The sequence below is a fragment of the Camellia sinensis genome, chromosome 3, assembly GCF_055761805.1.
Source record: "Camellia sinensis isolate YWXY chromosome 3, ASM5576180v1, whole genome shotgun sequence".
Classification (NCBI taxonomy): Eukaryota; Viridiplantae; Streptophyta; class Magnoliopsida; order Ericales; family Theaceae; genus Camellia; species Camellia sinensis.
Window position 1 is genome coordinate 171471618 of NC_138963.1, and position 18551 is coordinate 171490168.

At 34.3% G+C, this 18551-nt stretch overlaps 1 protein-coding gene and 1 pseudogene across 11 annotated transcripts; both read left to right on the forward strand.

The window, feature by feature from the left end:
- Positions 1 to 1410: 1410 nt before the first annotated feature.
- On the forward strand, positions 1411 to 17084 carry LOC114258753 (protein root UVB sensitive 6). Of its 10 annotated transcripts, none has more exons than XR_014364761.1 (7): positions 1433 to 1910; positions 2390 to 2503; positions 3886 to 3957; positions 4061 to 4171; positions 4280 to 4399; positions 9131 to 9223; positions 9378 to 9562. XR_014364761.1 is itself a non-coding variant. In XM_082921406.1 (6 exons), exons 2-6 carry the CDS (start codon positions 2408 to 2410, stop codon positions 16946 to 16948), a joined length of 453 nt encoding a protein of 150 aa, XP_082777532.1. In that variant the 5' UTR covers positions 1433 to 1910; positions 2390 to 2407; the 3' UTR covers positions 16949 to 17084. The 10 variants fall into 10 exon arrangements, 8 of the variants coding, with proteins under 8 accessions (XP_028054543.1, XP_082777532.1, XP_082777534.1 ...); XR_014364760.1 differs by having other exon boundaries at positions 1614 to 1774; XM_082921406.1 differs by lacking the exons at positions 9131 to 9223; positions 9378 to 9562 and adding an exon at positions 16895 to 17084.
- Positions 9236 to 12003, forward strand: LOC114258777 (uncharacterized; annotated as a pseudogene). The gene is made up of 2 exons (XR_014362858.1): positions 9236 to 9265; positions 9378 to 12003. The product of XR_014362858.1 is annotated as an uncharacterized LOC114258777 (transcript).
- Positions 17085 to 18551: the final 1467 nt, after the last annotated feature.

Genomic DNA, 18551 nt, shown 5'->3' on the forward strand with positions numbered 1-18551 from the left:
GGGGTCATGCCGGATCATTGTAGAAGACACTGTATGGTCGTGTTAGACCGTTGTAGAAGAGATTGTATGGTTATGGCAGACCGGTGTAGAAGACACTGTATGACTCGTGTCGAACCGGTGTAGAAGACACTTTGAGGTCGTGTCGAACCGCTGTAGAAGACACTGTATGGTCGTGTCGAACCGTTGTAAAAGACACTGTATGGTTGTGTCGGACCATTGTAGAAGACACTGTGTAGTCATGTCAGACCGCTGTAGAAGACACTATGAGGTCGTGTCAGACCATTGTAGCAGACACTATGCGGTCATGTCGAACCGTTGGAGAATACACTATATGGTCATGTATATAAGCAGCCCAAAGATATACATGTATATATATATCATGCCCTCAAAAGTTGTGCCTTCAAAAGTTGCGCCCAATACATCAAAAGTCGCGCATGACACTGTGCCTTCAAGTGTCGCGCGATTCACGTCGCTTTCACTCCCGTTTGGCGTCGTCGTCTCTTCGCTCTCTATTTAAATCGAGGCTGAGGCTGGATAGAGGCAGTGCAAAACAAACCATTATGAAATCTCTTCATTCTCTGATAGCTGCAAAACCATTCTGACATTCCCTGAAACACTCTGCAACCCCTAACATAACATGACCTCTTATTTTCGTGGTCCGCTCACCCTTTTTCCAAACCTGAATGAGTCTACAATAGAGATAACCGGTTCTGTCGCCCTTGAAGTGCAACCAAGCGCCTCTGGACAGAGTGCAGCTGCCTTTGCTCCGTTGAACTTTCCGATACTGTAGGTGGAGCAAATAATGGCAACGCAAACGGACATTGAAGCCAACCATTTTATGCTGAAGTCGTGCTTGGAGACAGTAACTGCGGTTTCCAAGTTGTCGCACCGGCTGCAGAATAGAACTAGTGAGGTGCACCAGTTAAATGCCCAACTCGCTCTGCTCCAGCGTCCGTATAAGGATGAGCGAGCAGAGATATGCGCACTGAAGGCGGAAAACAAGGAGCTAAAACGGAAGGCCACTGTCATGTTCCGATTCAGAAGTCCACCATATGCAGCGTTTGAGGAGCAGCGGGGAGGCAACGTGCTCGGTAGACTGGGAAGCACAGAGGCAGGGCCATCAAGGGAAGCCCAAGACGGAGGCAAGAGGAAGAGCGGCGGAAAAGGCGAAAAAGTAAGGTCGGTGTTTGTGGTGGTTATGGTTGGTGGTTTTGTTTTGTTTTGTTTTGTTTTGTTTTTCTTGTATTGTTGTTTTGGTTTTTTGTGTGGAATGAAATAAAATAAAGATTTGAAAAATCAGAGGCGGTTTGAAACTGTGGGTTGGTATGTTGGTATAATATATTATAATAAAAAAAACTGTGGGCTGATATGTTGGTATAATATATTATAATAAAAAAAATGTATATATCTATAACCAATATAAAAAGAACATAAGGGTGGTGTAACGCTGGGCTTCTTGGTGTAGCTCTGTTGCTTATTTGGTTTGTAAAGCAGATTTGGGCTGGCTATGTGGCCTTCAACTTAGCCACACACGCGACAGTAGAACAAAACAAATTTCACCATTCCTCCTACAAATTCTTGATTCCTTCCTGCTCTGAAACTGCGAAGCGGTGGAAATTGATTTCTCCTAGAAGATTCATTTGTTTGGTGCACCGCTCGGATAACAATTGCTAGCATTTAAGCAATATCGCCTCTGCAACTGCCAAAACTTCAACTAATTTCTTTGCTTGCTCAGCTGCTGGAAAGATTTCTAATGTGTTGCAAAAGAGAGTCAGTTAGTTAGTGCACAAAGCCATGTCTATATATATATATAGATATGTGTGTATACTCTTTGTTCTGTTTCGTTTCTTGTCTTGGTTCAACTTCGTTGTTTCTCGGTTCATAGATTACTACCCCAAATCCATAATCTGGTATGTAATTTAGAACTTGTCTACTCCTTTTCCTAATATATATGGATATATTGACATCTGATTGGTATGTCTCTGTTTTCATGGATACCTGTTAGTGCATAGACAAATTAGGCACATCACCTGCTTGACAAAATGCCTAAATCCTAAATAAACAAGTAAATGCATAAAAACATATCTAGACCTTTAAACCAGTAATACACAATTGAAATTGAAAACTAAAAAATGAACCTGTATAAGGTTTTCAGTATAAACATTGTGGAAGGCAACAAATGACTTAATCTTTAATACGAAGGAAACTAACTCAAGACAATTAAATGGAATTTTTTGATTTACTATTCCAAATGCAACCTTTGTGTGGTTTAGTATGATAATTTGATTCATATTGATAGTCCTATGTTGTCTTTTATTTTCTGGGTGAGAGCCTTGTGTTGTCTTGATGTTACTAAATGCTGTAATAATGATTAAAACATTTATTGTAGCACTTCTTTGGTGGAGCCATGGGTGTTTTCACAACGCAGACACTTTTGGGTTCAGTTGGAGTCTCCAAACACGGAGCCACTCTTGGTGCTGTAGCTATCAATTGGATTCTCAAGGTATGCTAATGTTTTTATAGTTCGCATTTGGATAACTCGTTCATGTTTGAAAACACTTTGTTGCTTGGGATTTGACATCTCTTTTTGGAAAGCACTATTAATTGCATGAGACAGTAACATCAGTTTCTCAATACTTCTTTACCTTCTATATAGTTCTATTTATCTGGTAGACTTATGCTTTTATTATCTTTAACTGAGATCTAATTGCATGGACTCAATCATGGGGAATTTCAATGCTGTTATCATTGTTTTCTTAAATGTATGGTATGCTTTGTAGCTCAGCTTTGGAGATCTTCAGATGGTTAGCCCATACAAAGCACTTAATTGTAAATTAGGTCTAATAATCCTTGAGCTCAAGGGTTTTATTTAAGGTTTTGTTTTTTCCTGTTTGATATTTTGGGAATTCAAAATTTGAGAGAGTTATTTTAGGTTCTTTTTTCCTCTTTTTTTTTTTTTTTTTTTTTTTTTTGAACAAAGGAAATTAAACAAAAGGCCAGCTAAACAACTACCAACAAAGGTTTTAAACCAAGAGTTATTTTAGGTTGATTGTAGATTATTTGTAGTTAAAATTATTCTCGTATAGGTAGGCTGGAAGTAACTTAAATATTTAAAATATTATCTGAGTTGTTATACTACTCTCCTTGTGTAACTCGTATGAAAACGAATGAAGACAAAACCCAACCAAACAATATATACTTGGTTTTACCTTCTGCCTAAAAAATATAGGGGAAAATACAAATCAGTTGCACTTTCAAAAATTAATTACTAACACATGAAAAAGTTTATGTCCTTAATAATTAAAATCTATAAAGTTTATCATTAATTTGAATTTTGTTTCCCCAAAATACCCACTGATATGTTATTCACCCAAAAATATAAGCACATTCCACTTATTTTTTTTCCTTCTTATCTTTGAAAATTTTCATCAAAACTTGAGCACTCTCTCTCTCTCTCTAATTTTTTTTTTTTTTGGGTTGGCTTCCAAATCTCTCACAAGATAGTACATGGGACATATTCCAAACCAACTTTTATTAGGGAAAAAAAAAAATGCCTCCTAAGCAGAATAACTGCAAACAAAGCAGAGGTTGTGGAAGATTTTAATAGCAATTTGTCTAAATTTGATCTATAATCTACACTGGCAATTAAATTTTAAAAAATATATATTAGGCTCATTTGAGATTAAATTCTTTATGCTTGAAAACCCAACAATAAAATTTCAAGTCTATTGTTAATTTGATTAAAAAACTTTACTGCCTTATGAATCATGATACTTTCACTGTATCTAGCATTGTGGCTTTACATGCTTCCTTTGGCATTTGAAGCTTCCTTATCAGAGGTATTAAATATGATTTTGTTAAATACATCATATGCTTTATTTATAGGATGGTGCAGGTTGGGTTGGAAAACTGCTTTTTTCTCGGCAAGGGAAAAAATTTGATTATGATTTGAAGCAGGTAAAATTGCTCTCAATCATAGTTATTCTTGTGGTTGATTTTCACTGAACTTAGTTTTGATTTCTAACAAGTAATCTTTACTGAAAATCATGATTCCCTTCAGCTTCATTTTGCGAGTGATCTTCTAATGGAGTTAGGTGCTGGGGTAGAGTTGGCCACTGCAGTTGTGCCACACCTTTTTCTGCCTTTAGCTTATGCTGCCAATGTGGCCAAGGTTTAACCCCTCTCTCTGTCTCTCATTTTCTTCCCATTTTATAAGTTCCATCTGATCTATGTGATGAATTAGCTTTATTGCTTTACTTTCATATTGTTTCACTTGCAGAATGTTGGTGCTGTCACATCAACCTCAACTCGCACTCCAATATACAAAGCCTTTGCCAAAGGAGAAAACATTGGGGATGTTACTGCAAAGGGAGAATGTGTTGGCAATGTTGCCAATCTGGTATGCTTCTCCAACTTCAATTGCGATTTCCAGAATCTTGTGTTTGCATCGGGCCAATTGAGAACATATTTTGATGGCTGCTATAGTGACTGTTGACACAATTAAGTTGATCTGCATATTTGTACTTCGTTTCCAGTCCTAATATTATTTGGTATGTTAAACGGCACCTCATTGTATATGTTACCGCTATTCGATATAAAAATTAAGACCCCCCCCCACAAAAAAAAAAACCAAACAAAAAAAAACACAATGTGAAATTCATTGGGAACCTTGTCAGCCCCAAAAATAGTAATGATAACAACAATAATTAGAAACAAAATAAATAATAATGATAATAAACATACTGAAGCGTAATCATGTTATTCCTTTGTTATTTAAGAGAGTATTAATGCAGTACTTATGAACAGTTGGGGTAGTGAAACTTATAACTGAACCAAACATAACTACATAAATCTGTTAACTAAGTTGAGTTTCTATTCTCTTACGTCACTATATTAATGCCTATATCCAAAGTGCTTTTAAGGTCCTCCCTGATATAGTTTATTGGTTAAATGAATGAAATGATCTCCAAAACTAGCAGAAAGGCACTAACCACAAAAGTGATTTTTATCATTATGGTAAGTTATTGGCTGAATAAGAAAGAATAATAAGCACTAGGAGAGCGGAAGAAATTGAAGAGGAGATCAACTAATATGCAGTCTAGAGAATGGCAAAGGTGAGGCTATATGACCCCTAGAGAAAAATCAAAGGAGGAGATGATATCAACAGAGATATGAGTGCAGGTTCATCTTATTTCCTTGTTTAATTTATTTGATTCATTGGTCAATTGGGTTGTGTTTTTCTTTTGTTTGCCTTTGGTCTTATATGTTGGTATATAACTATATTGTTAGCAAGTACGTAATGATACGTAATGTTTTCATATTTTAGTGTTTTGTAGTTGTGTGATTGTTTTGTATTGGAGATGTGCAGTTTGGTGTTTGTTTTGAACTGATCGTATTTCTCTCCTTCGTTTGTACTCATCTTATTAATAAATTTTTTGTTAGTAAAAGAATTTTTTCTTTTTAAAAAAAAAAAAAAAAAAGAACTCATCTTGTACATGCAGAAATTTCTTTAATAAGTATTGTAACTGCAACGTGACCCTACGCCCGTAGTGCGTGGGGTCCAACTAGTATATATAGAAAATAAAAGAAAGTTGAAGAGAGTGGGAACATGCTGGAAAAGGGGCTTATCAATAGAGCTTTATAATAATGAAAATAAAGGTGAGGTAGTGGATGTGTTTGGGAACTGCCTGTGAAAGAACGAAGAGACTCTCTCATCCACCGCCCAAACCACCATTTTACTAATGAAAATAAAGGTGAGGTAGTGGAAGAGTGGGTGAAAAGTGAGAGAGAGAGATAACCCGGAGGGAGAGAGAGATCAGTCCCCCCCTTGTGTCCCTGTGTGTGTCTATTTGTGTCTCCTCTTTACATTTTTCAACACCCAAACTGCAGAGAGAGAGATTAGTTTGATGTGATCATCTCCGAGAGAGAGCCCATGCGAGAGAGCCGATGATGATGATCCAGCCTTGAGTGGATTGGGCTGACGGAGTCGAAATCGTTTAAGGAAGAAACGATTACAAGAAAGGTGGGAGATTGCAACGGTGAGGGCTTTGTGGAAGCAAATCGCTATGGTTTAGGTCCTCCTCCGGAAGCTACGTCTATTTCATATGGACAATTGATTGATTAATTGATCCTCTGGTTTGGTTTCAAAAAGTAATTTTCCTGGTAACTTTCTTGCTACTGGTTCTGCATGCAATCTGGCTAGCGAAGAACCCAAGTGTGGGACTCGCATGAAGGTCGAGTCTCGTATTTCCAGTATATATCCATCATCATCAGGAATGGTTTGAGGAGCTTTTGAATCACGCTGATCAGGAAGAGGACCATGATCGCCTCTGCTGCCGCGGTGTACACCAGTACCACCCACTTCAACGCCATTTGGTTGAACAACCACCTTGAACTGGCAGGTCTTGTCCTTCATAAGGTTGTCCACTGTCTTCCTCCAAGCACGGTCTACTTGGTTGATGGGTGCATAACAGAGTGACCGTCACGGTCTTGTAGGATGAGTCTGTCCCTGCTGGGAAGGTCTGGTCATATGACCATGTTACAGTCAGTTAAGGTATGTGTAGAAAACAAGCGGAATAGGTTGAGGTCCGATGGCAGCCAAGGCGAGGTTGTCGCCCGCCCGTGAAGCGAAAATACTAGGTTTTAAACCTGTTATACCATGTTAGAATTATGTATATAGAAAGAAAGAATAAATTGTGTATATATTGAAATTGTGTATTTCATATTTGAATAGGTACACACACTCCTTTACATAGGAGAGAATATGCTATGCTACAAACATGATACAAACACCATCATGGGAAAGTAGCCGAAAGGAACCGAAAGCAAATGCACTATCTGCACTATCTAATACATAATATAATACTAACAAGGTGCATAAAAAATCTTATAATTTCACCTTAGTCCGTATTTTTTACAATTTCTCAATCCAATCCAAACAGGAGAGTCTTACCAGAAATTACGGATAGCAAAATAGAGGACACATTGGAACAAAGTAACGATCTGGTGAGGGGTGAGGGACATACTGCTGTTGGTGGTGGAACAAAGTCATGGTCATCAAAAGAAATCGAATGGCTTACACCCCTTTATATGTACTCTATTATAAAAATTTATAACTTTACTATAAAATTTTATAATATTAATTATAAAATGTGTAATTTTGTTATAAATTGAAGTAATTTACATTTAAAATTTTACAGTTGATGTTATAAAAATTTGTAGTTTGATTATGATATTTTTTGTTATACTAATTTTGTGGAAGATTACATATTTTGAAATTAATATTATGAAAATTTATGATAAAATTATACATTTTATAGTAGGTGCATATCGTATGTACCCCTAAAGGGTGCACATCATAACATAATAATGCAAAAGTGAACACAAATCTCAAGTCTTGGGAATGGACAATTTTAGTAATTTTTTAGTTAAAATATAAGGTCAAAAAATTAATATATTTGGGATTATTTTTTGACTTTCTATGAAAAAATTGTAAAAAATAGAGAGAAAATAGAATTTTTGACTTTTTTTTCTTTGTATAGTTTGTTGATTTTTTTGGCTTTTCTAGTCCTCGTTTGGGATGAGCTAATTTAGCTTGGTTTTTTTTTACTATTTTAGTTTGGTTAAAAAAGTTGTGTTTAGAATAAATTTTGATTTTTTTTTTTTTTTATAAATGATTTGATGGTTATGAGAGAAAAGATGAAATGATTATAGCTTTGATATGAAATTTTATCATATTAACTAAATTAATCTATTTTGTCTTTATCGATTAATTAAACCAAAATAGCAAACGAAGCATAAAAGGTATAATGACTTTTGTTTACCACTCAATGGCTCATAAATTTATGATAAAATTATACATTTTAGTTTAAAAGGTATAATGACTTTTGTTTACCACTCAATGGCTCATAAATCACCAGAAGTAACTTGTGGTCCATTTTGAAGAAAAAATGAAATAAAATCCTAATGAGAACACATATATGTGCTTAGAGTAGATTTTTTTGTACCCAATTGTTCTCTTGCTTTCATGGTTGCCAATGTTGTCCAAATAAAAAATTTGACAGATTTAACTTGCTATTAATCTTGCTTACCATGTAACCCACTTTGTCACTGCTCATGGGTCATGATAATGAAATGTGTCATCATTATACTTCACCATTATGCATGACTTACACTTCAATACCATGGACGACTCGGTTCAAATTCTAAACTTAAGTTTGACAATAGTTAAAAAAAAGTATCTAAAAACTTGTGATTATAAAAGTAAATTTAAAAAAAAAAGAAAAAAGATTCGATCTTACAAAACTAAATTATGCAAAAAAACATGTCAAAGTGATGTAAAGAAAATTATGCAAAAAAACATGTCAAAGTGATGTAAAGATGATGCTTTTATAGTTAAAAGTCAACCTAATAGGTTTTATCCTAAAGTAAATTATTCTAATTCAATCGCACAAAAATTATAATTAATCTTTCTTTTTGTATAATATTACTTAATGAACAAAGTAAATACAAACAAAATTTTTATGTATAAGTATAATTCTTCATGAGAGGATCATATAGAGCCAGAGCCACATCATTCTATATAAAAATTTTGCTTATATAACATTACTATGTCTCTTTAGTTCTAGGAAAATGTATTATAAATAGCAAAAGCCAAAACAACAAGTGTTCTTGCAAATTAACAAAAGATGGCTGTGAATTTAAGAGTTGAAGAAGATCAAGAAAGCCTCGGTAAAGATAAAATTCAACCTCTCTCTTTAAAAGCAGAGTATGTTCCTTAATTAACTTCATTGTTTCCTCACACTATATAATCAAAGTCGAATCAGGAGCCTATACAATATAATTAAGCAAATTTATTGAAGTAACAAATAAGCCATAGAGTGTCGACTATAAATTGGATAGTTCATTCTCTTTACTAATTCAAAAGATCATCCCACGTAGTTGAAATAATTCAAAAACTTTCTTATTCTGTCTAGTAAAGGAAATTATTCATTGAATTCAAACATTCTCGATGGTATATTTTTCTTCTTATTTTGTAGTCTAAATATTTTGGAGCTAAGATATGGCCCCATCACACCTCTTTGGTGTTAGATAGTCATTAATCACTTGAAGATTTGTCCACTTTTTGCAGGACAGAGCAATACTAGAACATTGAGGAAGGGAAGAAGCAAGCTTCGGCTAAATTGGTTGAAAGGCTGCTATTAAAGGACATCTTTCCTCTAATGTTAGTTTTTGCATGCAATTTAGTTTACATGTGTCCACTAATGTTAGGAACACAGAAACTAAACACACATATAGAAACACACATCCGTTCTATATTTAGTTTATGTATTCCTAACAAAAACTCAATTTGTACTAACACCATAACTGGTTATTAGGTTTGGCGAGCATCATTGGGAGAGCTACTTGGCATGACGATCCTTGTTTTCATGATCGATACCATAGTCATCTCTAGTTATGAAACCAAAATCATTGCACCAAACCTAATAGTATCAATCCTTGTAGGACTTACTATCACAATATTAATTCTTGCCTTCTTGCCTGTTTCTGGAGGCCACATCAACCCTATCATCTCCTTCTCTGCCGCCCTGGTCAGCCTCCCTGGTCAGCCTTATATCATTTTCGCATGCCATGGTCTATATTGTGGCCCAATGCCTTGGAGGTGCTCTAGGGGCACTAGCACTCAAAGCCGTGGTCAGTAGCACCATTGAGCAAACCTTCTCACTTGCGGGTTGTACCCTCTCAGTCATTGCACCCGGGCCAAATGGGCCCATTGTGATAGGCCTCGCCATGGGCCAGGCACTTCGGCTTGAGATCATATGCACTTCTGTGTTCCTTTTTGCTTCAATATGGATTGCTTTCGATGATCATGAAGCAAAGGCATTGGGCCACGTTGTTGTTTTTTCTATCGTTGGATTAGTGATCGGTCTTTTGGTGTTTATCTCAACCACGGTCACGACCACAAAGGGATATGCTGGAGCAGGAATGAACCCAATTTTGGGCCGACTATGGTGAGAGGAGGCCAACTTTGGAATGGGCACCGGGTCTTCTGGGTTGGGCTAACAATTGCATGCGTGGCATTCTATATATACACCAAGGTCATTCCATGTTAGCACTTCCATTCCATGCCAATGCTCACAAGCATGACTTGTTGAACATTTTAAAGGGTTTGTGTCGAGTCATCACTAGTAACAATGTAACAATTAAGTGGGAAGACTAAAATTATGAGTTGATGTAGAAAGTAAAACAGTCCTGTTAAAAAAATAATGAGACTCATTGTAACAGGTAAAAAGTCACATAGGAGATTGACCTCAAGGATGCCTTATCAGCTACTTGGTGTGGGTTTAATTCTCCCCCGCTGTGCGAGTCCTGACTTAAGCGGAGCTTGCCTTGGGAGGTCGAGACAAGCTTCCAGGTTATAGTCTCTTACTCGGAACGGACAACAGGACACCCTAGTGATCTCCTCGGGGTGCTGCCTTGGACCTACGAGAGAGTGGGAGGATTTCCCTGTTAAAAAAAAAAAAAAAAAAAAAAAAAAAAAAAAAAAAAAAAAAAAAAAAAAAAAAAAAAAGTCACATAGGAGATAGAGGATTCTAATGAAATATTTCATTCCATGTAGATGTTATAAGTGATGGGAAAATGTTTGGTAGCTCGAATTGAGCTGCCCCGAATGGTTTGAATCACTGTTCACCAGTCGATTGGCCAGATGACCACCCGGATGACCAGGTGAAACACTTGTCTACCGTGGTTGTTATCTTATCGATTGCGGCTATCAGCCTTTTCACCGAACGACAGACAAGATGGAATTCGAGCCATTCGGGTCAAGTTTAAATTCAAGTTACGCAGCAGAACTCTAAGTGATATATGTGAAAACTTAAAATGAATGTTTAATATGAATATAATGAAATGTATCTTTCATGAATGTCAAAAAGTATAGGCATCGAGAGAAAAACTCAAAATTTTATTTAAAATTTTAAATTTATAGTACCTTGTTGAGAGATCATACCATAAATGAATCTTGAAATTTAATTGTAAATTCTGAAAATGTTATGATTTTTTTTCTTCTAAATTTGTTTAACAATGTCCTACCCGTGTTGATGATCATTCTCAAATAGAGCTGTGGGTACCAACATTCTTGTTTGGATCCAGAATACTATAGGGATGAGATTTTAGAAATTTTTTATATTTGTATATTGGGGGATTTGGTAATAGCCCCCTCACTATTTAATTTGTCTTTCAAAAGGACAAGAATTATATAAGTACTTTCAAAACCCCCTAATATTTTAAAACTTGTTTCTTTTACTATATTACTCTCATATCTATCAGCTCTCCTATTAAGTCACATTCACTGTGTATTTCAGAGTAAAATTTTACTCTGAATAAGAGTAAAATGTTATACTCTGAAACTAAAAGTAAAATTTTACTCTGTATAAAAGTAAAATTTTACTCTGAAAAACTAGTAAAATGTTAGACTCTACACAAAAGTAAAATTTTACTCTGTATAAAAGTAAAATTTTACTCTAAAAAACGAGCAGACTGTGAGACTCTGAAGCTAAAAGTAAAATTTTACTCTGTATAAAAGTAAATTTTACTCTGAAAAACTAGTAAAATGTTAGACTCTACACAAAAGTAAAATTTTACTCTGTATAAAAGTAAAATTTTACTCTGAAAAACGAGTAAACTGTGAGACTCTGAAGCTAAAAGTAAAATGTTATTCTGCACAAAAGTAAAAAAGCGAAGGTAGTGTTTGGCAATGACCACCTTTTGACAGTGAAATTTTACTGTCATTCTAACACCAGAGTAAAATTTTACTCTAATTCTCTCAAACAAAAAATAGAGCAATAGAACAAGAGTAAAATTTTACTCTCATTATCTGAAACAAAAAACAGAGCGATAGAACCAGAGTAAAATTTTACTCTGGTTCTGTCAAATGAAATTAGATAAAAAACAACAAAAATAAATAAAAAAAAAAAAAAACAAACAAACAAACAAAAACAAAACAAATTAATCAACAAATCAACATATCTAATTGAGAGAAAAAACTTCTAAAACTAGATCAACAATCACAAACACAAATCTCAATGAAAAAAATACATGTGTTCAACAACACTCATACACACAAATATATATATATACATATATTCAAAACTCAAATCTGTGTTTAAAAAAATATGTATAACCAAACAACTCTACCAAACATGCCTCAATTTAGAGACGATCTGTTTCTCCTCGTAGACGATCTCCTTCGATTCCGGCACCGGAGGACAATTTTTCGGCCCGTAGTTGATTTCGTTCCCGATGTTCTTGATGAGTTCATCGTAGAGATCGGTTTCGGCATTGTTGATCGCCGGAATTTCGCTTGATAACTGACCGGACTTGGCTAGGAGAGTAATGACGATGACGTTGCTATCATCGCCGAAGAAGAAGAAGTTACCAAAATTGTCGAGAAACAGAGCTTCAGACCTGTAAGGAGGAGCACGTCGGCGGAGAACAAAGTCAGAAGGGAAAGAGGGAGGAGAGAGACAGAGAAGGTGGGGAGATAGTGGGTGAAAAAGGTGGGAAAATTTAGTTGAGGGTTTAGAAAGTATAATTTTTTTCTTAATCCTTTTAACAATGAAAGGAAGGTAAAAAGGGGTTTATAGCCAAATTTTTTTTGTATTTTTAGTATTTTGTACTTAGTATTTTATTAGAAATTTTTAAACTATTCTTCGACGCAACTTGAGACATATGAAAATGTTGCGACTCCATTTTGTCTACTCATTAAGCCGATATCACCTAATAGGCACAAAATTCCCTATTATAAATTTTCTTATTTTTCGTCTCAAATGCATCCCCAATTATTGAATTATACTTAAAAATTCATATCTAAAATAATTTTATATAATTTGTATATTGTATAAGGAAAATGAAATTTTTAACTCACAAGTCTTGTGGGAACCCCAAGTTCCTAATCTAAATTTCATAATTTTTTGATTTTTTAAAATTAAAAAAATCTTCTATTAGCTAGCTCTTATTCAAGCAAAAATAAATAAATAAATAAAAATTAATATCTCTTAATTTATGGCTTTCAAATAGAAAGTATATCAAATCTAAAAAAAATAAAAAGTATACTAATTCATTTTAAAATTCAAATTTAAGGGTCACTAAATATGGAAAGCAATCTATTAATTTAAATTTTAAATTGACACAATATAAATTTAATATTATAATGATCTATCCCATGATTTAAAAGTTTTAAATGCAAATTTAAAATTATCATAATTAGCTCATAATTTTTGTCTTTAAGAGCAATGAGAGTGACGTTGAGATTATTTCTATATTTTACAAAAGAATATTTTTAAGAAGAGATATTATGAGAGTTTTAAAATCTCATAAAAAATCTATATGCTATTATAATTGAAAAACGTCATCCTATTAAAGATTAAAGTTGCAATTTTTTTTTTATTATTTTGTTTAATTTTTGTTAATATGTGTCACAATATGATTGGTTTATAAATTAATTTTATATTCTTAAAATAAAATTTTAAATTTAGATTCTTTTTTAAATTATGTTATCTCAATAAGATCAATATTCATTCCTTAATTTATGCATCTTTTATTAAATTATAAAATAAAATTTTAAATTTAAATTCTTTTTAAAATTATGTTACTACAATTATAATGAGATCAATGTCCACATGTGTCATAATATTATTGGTCTAAACATAATATGTTATTAAATACACGTATTCAAATTATTAATCACTATTAAAAGTTTATATTTTTGTTTTTTTTTTTTGTCATTTCTTGTTTTAAAATTTTTTATTAAAAAAATTTATGTCCTTCTAAGCTACATGGACTTAAACAATAAATTTTTTTAATAAAAATATTTTTTTTAACAAAATACAAAAACAAATGAATGACTTTTTTAATAATTACCAAACATAATGGATTGTATTAATTTTTTTTTAAATATCAATTGTCAATTAAACAAATTAAAATAAAAAATAATTTTTTTTAGCTTAAATAGTTAAGAAGTGACTTTTGCTAAAATTAAATAGAAATACACATTTTTTTTTATAAAAAGTGATAGTTGGTAAAACTTATTTTTTTTATATAATAAAAAAGAAAATGAGAGTTATATGTGATAATTTATTGTTTCAGCAATGCTACAGACCCACACTTTCACCCACAATGATGTGACAATGAAAAACCAAGTTATTTATAGAATTATTTTTGGATTGATTAATAATTAAAATAAATTGTATAGGTAATTTAATAATCTTAAGAATTAGGTTTTTAACCTTTTAAAAAAAAAATGGAAAAAGGATTTTATATTATTTTGTTATCACAATTGCGCTGAAGATTCGGGGGAAGCGGCGGTAGGAATTGAGGGGAGCATTCTTTATGCTGATTGATTAAGGTACCTTTTTGCACCATTGTTTATTATATGTAAATAGATCAATAGGCAGACTAAAGGTGATGGAAAAGAAAACCTGTGGGTATACCTAATGGATGTATGGTTCAATATGTATAGGTGTCTTTTGGTAACTTACATTTTCAGTTTTCTGTTTATATTTATAAAAATTTAAATAAAAATTTGTTTGGCAAAATTTTTGATTTATAATTCAGTAGTCTCAGTTTATAAATTTGGCAAAAAAATAAAAACACAACAAATGTGTTTTCATTTTGAGTTTTCAGTTTTTTTTTTTTTTACCTCCCAACAATAGCCACCATTTGCCACCATTTTCCACCACCGTCTTCCGCCACCACCACCACCACTACCCACCACCCACCTACCATCCACTCGCCACCACCCGCCACCCACCTACCATCCACTCGCCACCACCCACCACTCGCCACTACTACCCACCACTCGCCACTACTATCCACTGCCCGCCACCACCACTTACTTGTCATCACCATTCACCACCCACCTGCCACCACCAGCCACCCATCACCACCAGCCACTTGCCACTCACCCGTCACCACCACCCACCACCACCACCCACTACCCACCACCACCACCACCACCACCACCACCACCACCACCCACCACTCATCACCACCACTACCACCACCACCACTATCACCCACCACCCACCCACCTGCCACCACCACCCGCCACCCGCCACCACCACCCACTCGTTACCACCTACCACCCGCCACCGTCACCCACCCACCCACCCACCACCACCACCACCACCACCACCATCCGCCACCTACCCGCCATCGCCGGCTATCCGCCACCCACCTGCCACCCGCCGCCGCCACCACCACCACCACTACCCGCCACTGTCATCCACCGACCCACCATCACCACCCACCACCACCCGCCATCCGCCACCCACCTGCCACCACCATCCACCACCCGCCACCATCACCATCACCACCCACTCGTTACCACCCATCACCCGCCACCGTCACCCACCCACCCACTATCACCACCCGCCATCCGCTACCCACATGTCACCACCACCCACTCGTTACCACCCGCTACCATCACCTACCCACCCACCACCACTACCATCCACCACCACCAGCTACCCACCACCCACTGTCACTACTTTTCACCACCGTCTTCCGCCGCTACCGTCACCCATCTACTCACCATTACCTACCCGCCACCACCACCCACCTGCCACTACCACCCATCACCCGCCACCACCACCACTACCACCACCAACTCGTTACCACCCGCCACCATCACCCACACAGCCACCCACCACCACCACCACCACCACTCGCCACCCACCGTCACCACTTTCCACCACCGTCTTCCGCCGCCACTTGCCACCACTCGCCATTTCTCAATCTTTTTTATATTTTAAATTTTTTTAAAACATTTTGTCAATTACCAAACGCGTTTGTAGTTTATGTTTTTCTAAAAATAAACAAAAAATAAACAAAAACCAGTTTATAAAATTTTTGTAAATATAAACTGAAAACGTAAACGTTACCAAACACACCCATAGTGTTTTGTGTAGGTTGATGATAAAAGTACAATCTATTGTGTGGGTGTAGTTTTAACAATAGAGTTTGATATATTAGATAAGGTGTGTTTGACTATTAACTTGGAGAATTGATTTGGTATTTCTTGTGCTTTTAATACATATAGTGGGTTTTGTGGATGTGTGAAAGACACAAAAATATTAATTTATTTGAGATTCTAATTATTAGGTTTGTGTGATTAAAGTGGGTTTTGGAATATTATTTTTTAAGCGTTTGAGGTAAGTAACCCTCTATCACTGTTGGTTCATTTTTATTCCTACTGAATCGTTTAAAATTATAAATATTTATTTATAGCCTTCATGTTTTCTTAAAATAAAATATGGGTCAAGTATAAAACAATATCAAATATTATTATGAAAATTATTTTGATATTCTGCGAAACTATTCTGAAAATTGTACAAAATGTTTATTCTGAAAATATTGAATATTTTATTTAAAAGTTGTGTGCTGTTTGAATTTTGAACATCACTTTAGTCTGACTATGATTTGGACCCTAGCCAATGGGGGTTATTTATTAGCACAGAAACTATTTTCTTTTGGGGTTTTACCACCGGCCTATGTGTGGTTCTGGGCCTTGTCACGGACTAAGTGACCGTAGTCACCAAGACTTGGGTTTTATGAATCAAATCATTGAACCATCTGAATATCGAACCATCGATTTGAACAACGAATTTACTTTGAATTATCTTGTTAGCTTTTCAATTAAAATGTATTGTACATTGTTTATTTTTAGCTATGAAACCATCTTACAAATAATTGTTCATTTATTGAATTGTAGCAAAAATTATATTTATTGGTTATCGACTATTTATTTTATTTTTTGTATACTTGATCCAGTTAGCAGTGATGGTGGGTTATTTAATGGGCTGTCTAGCTTACCTTTATTATTTTTTTTTTTTTCCAGATTCTAAGGAGTAGAGCTGAGCGGGGTTTTTACTTGTGGGAGTGCCGAGAGTAGGACTATGATTTAAGTACTTGGATTATTATTTTGTTAGTGGATTATATTAGTGGACTTGGTGGACAATTTCATATGATAAGAATTATCTATTTGTATAGATTTTAGCATTATGATAATTAAGGATTTAATTTGAGTATTTTACATTGTTAGTTATGTGTTGGACTCTTAGCCTTGCATGCTTACTTAAATGAGTGTGCGGCGTTATCACGGAGCTTGGGGCGTGACAGTTGGGCCCCATGTCATTGAGTAAATATTAATCAATAGTTGACACATATGATACCAAATTATTGTCGATACAATCGTCGGTGTTTTTTATGGGTCTCAAATTTTTTCTTATTGTTCATCTAGACTTTTTTATCACTTGCGAGGGATGGTGGATCCTGTTAAATTTTTTTTTTTTTTTTTTTTTTTTTAAATCTCAGTTGTCAAATGGACAAACTAAATAAAAAATGAAAAATTTTTGGCTCAAATTGCTAAAAAGTGAGTTTTGCTAAAACAAATAGAAATTATGTTTTTAATAAAAGTGGTGGTTTGTGAAATATCATTTTTTATTTTAAAAAAATGAGGGTTATAAGTGATAATTTATTGGTCATCTATAATTATTTTCAGATTAAATGAGAATACCATTCTAAATTTTCTTCTTACCTTTTTTTATTTTATATAGATGCTTTTATTTTGTAGAAATTTAATTTTATTATATTTAAATATTTTATTGTAATTTTTAAATTAAAAATAAATTTTGAATAACAATATTTAAATTATTTTATGCCATTATAAAATATAATTTTTTTAATTTCAACTTATTCGATGATCCCTTTCTAAAAGGTGTTTTTGTTTTTGTTCATTAATAGTAAATTTTTAATTAATCTTATTCATTATTAAAAAAATTAGCAAATAATTTTATATATTTATATATACAATTTTGTTTCGATTGTTCAGGTTATTTGGTGTCTCTATCCAAGTCCATTCAAATTTATTCGAATTTTTGAATTTTACATATGTTTTTCACTGAATTAAAAATTATGTTGCACAATCTTTAAAAACTTACAGGCTTAACTTGAGTTGCTTGGATTCAACTCGTCCAAATTTACAACTTTAATAAGAGAGTTGAAAGTTATATTATTGAAATTGTAACAAATTAAAAATTAATACATAAATGAGAAAATATCATTTCGACCCCCAAACTTTCACGCATTTTTCAATTTGACCCTCAGATTTCGATTAATATCAATTTTACACCCGAACTTTCAAAATTTGATCAATTTGGCTCCTGCCGTTACATTCCATCTACAATTGGACGGAATGTGTTGACGTAGGGAGCAAATTGATTTTTAATGTATAGTTTGAGGGGCAAATTGATTTTTAAGGTATAATTTAGGGGGTAAAATGAAATTTCAAATGAACTTTGGTAACACATTAGCACATTCCGTCCAATTGTAGACGGAATGTGATTGCCAAAGCCAAATTGATCAAAATTTTGAAAGTTTGAATATAAAATTGATATTAATCGAAGTCTGGAGGTCAAATTAAAAAATGCGTGAAAGTTTGGAGGGACAAAATGATATTTCCCACTACATAAATTGTGATAAAATTGTAAAACTTA

What these genes read in the sequence shown, in the direction of transcription:
- LOC114258753 (XM_082921402.1), top strand. Translation starts at nt 1,754, where the DNA reads ATGTGTTGCAAAAGAGAGTCA. An exon ending in TGTGTTGCAAAAGAGAGTCA is followed by an intron (nt 1,775 to 2,389) that starts GTTAGTTAGTGC and finishes CATTTATTGTAG; the next exon opens with CACTTCTTTGGTGGAGCCAT. An exon ending in ATGCTGCCAATGTGGCCAAG is followed by an intron (nt 4,172 to 4,279) that starts GTTTAACCCCTC and finishes TTTCACTTGCAG; the next exon opens with AATGTTGGTGCTGTCACATC.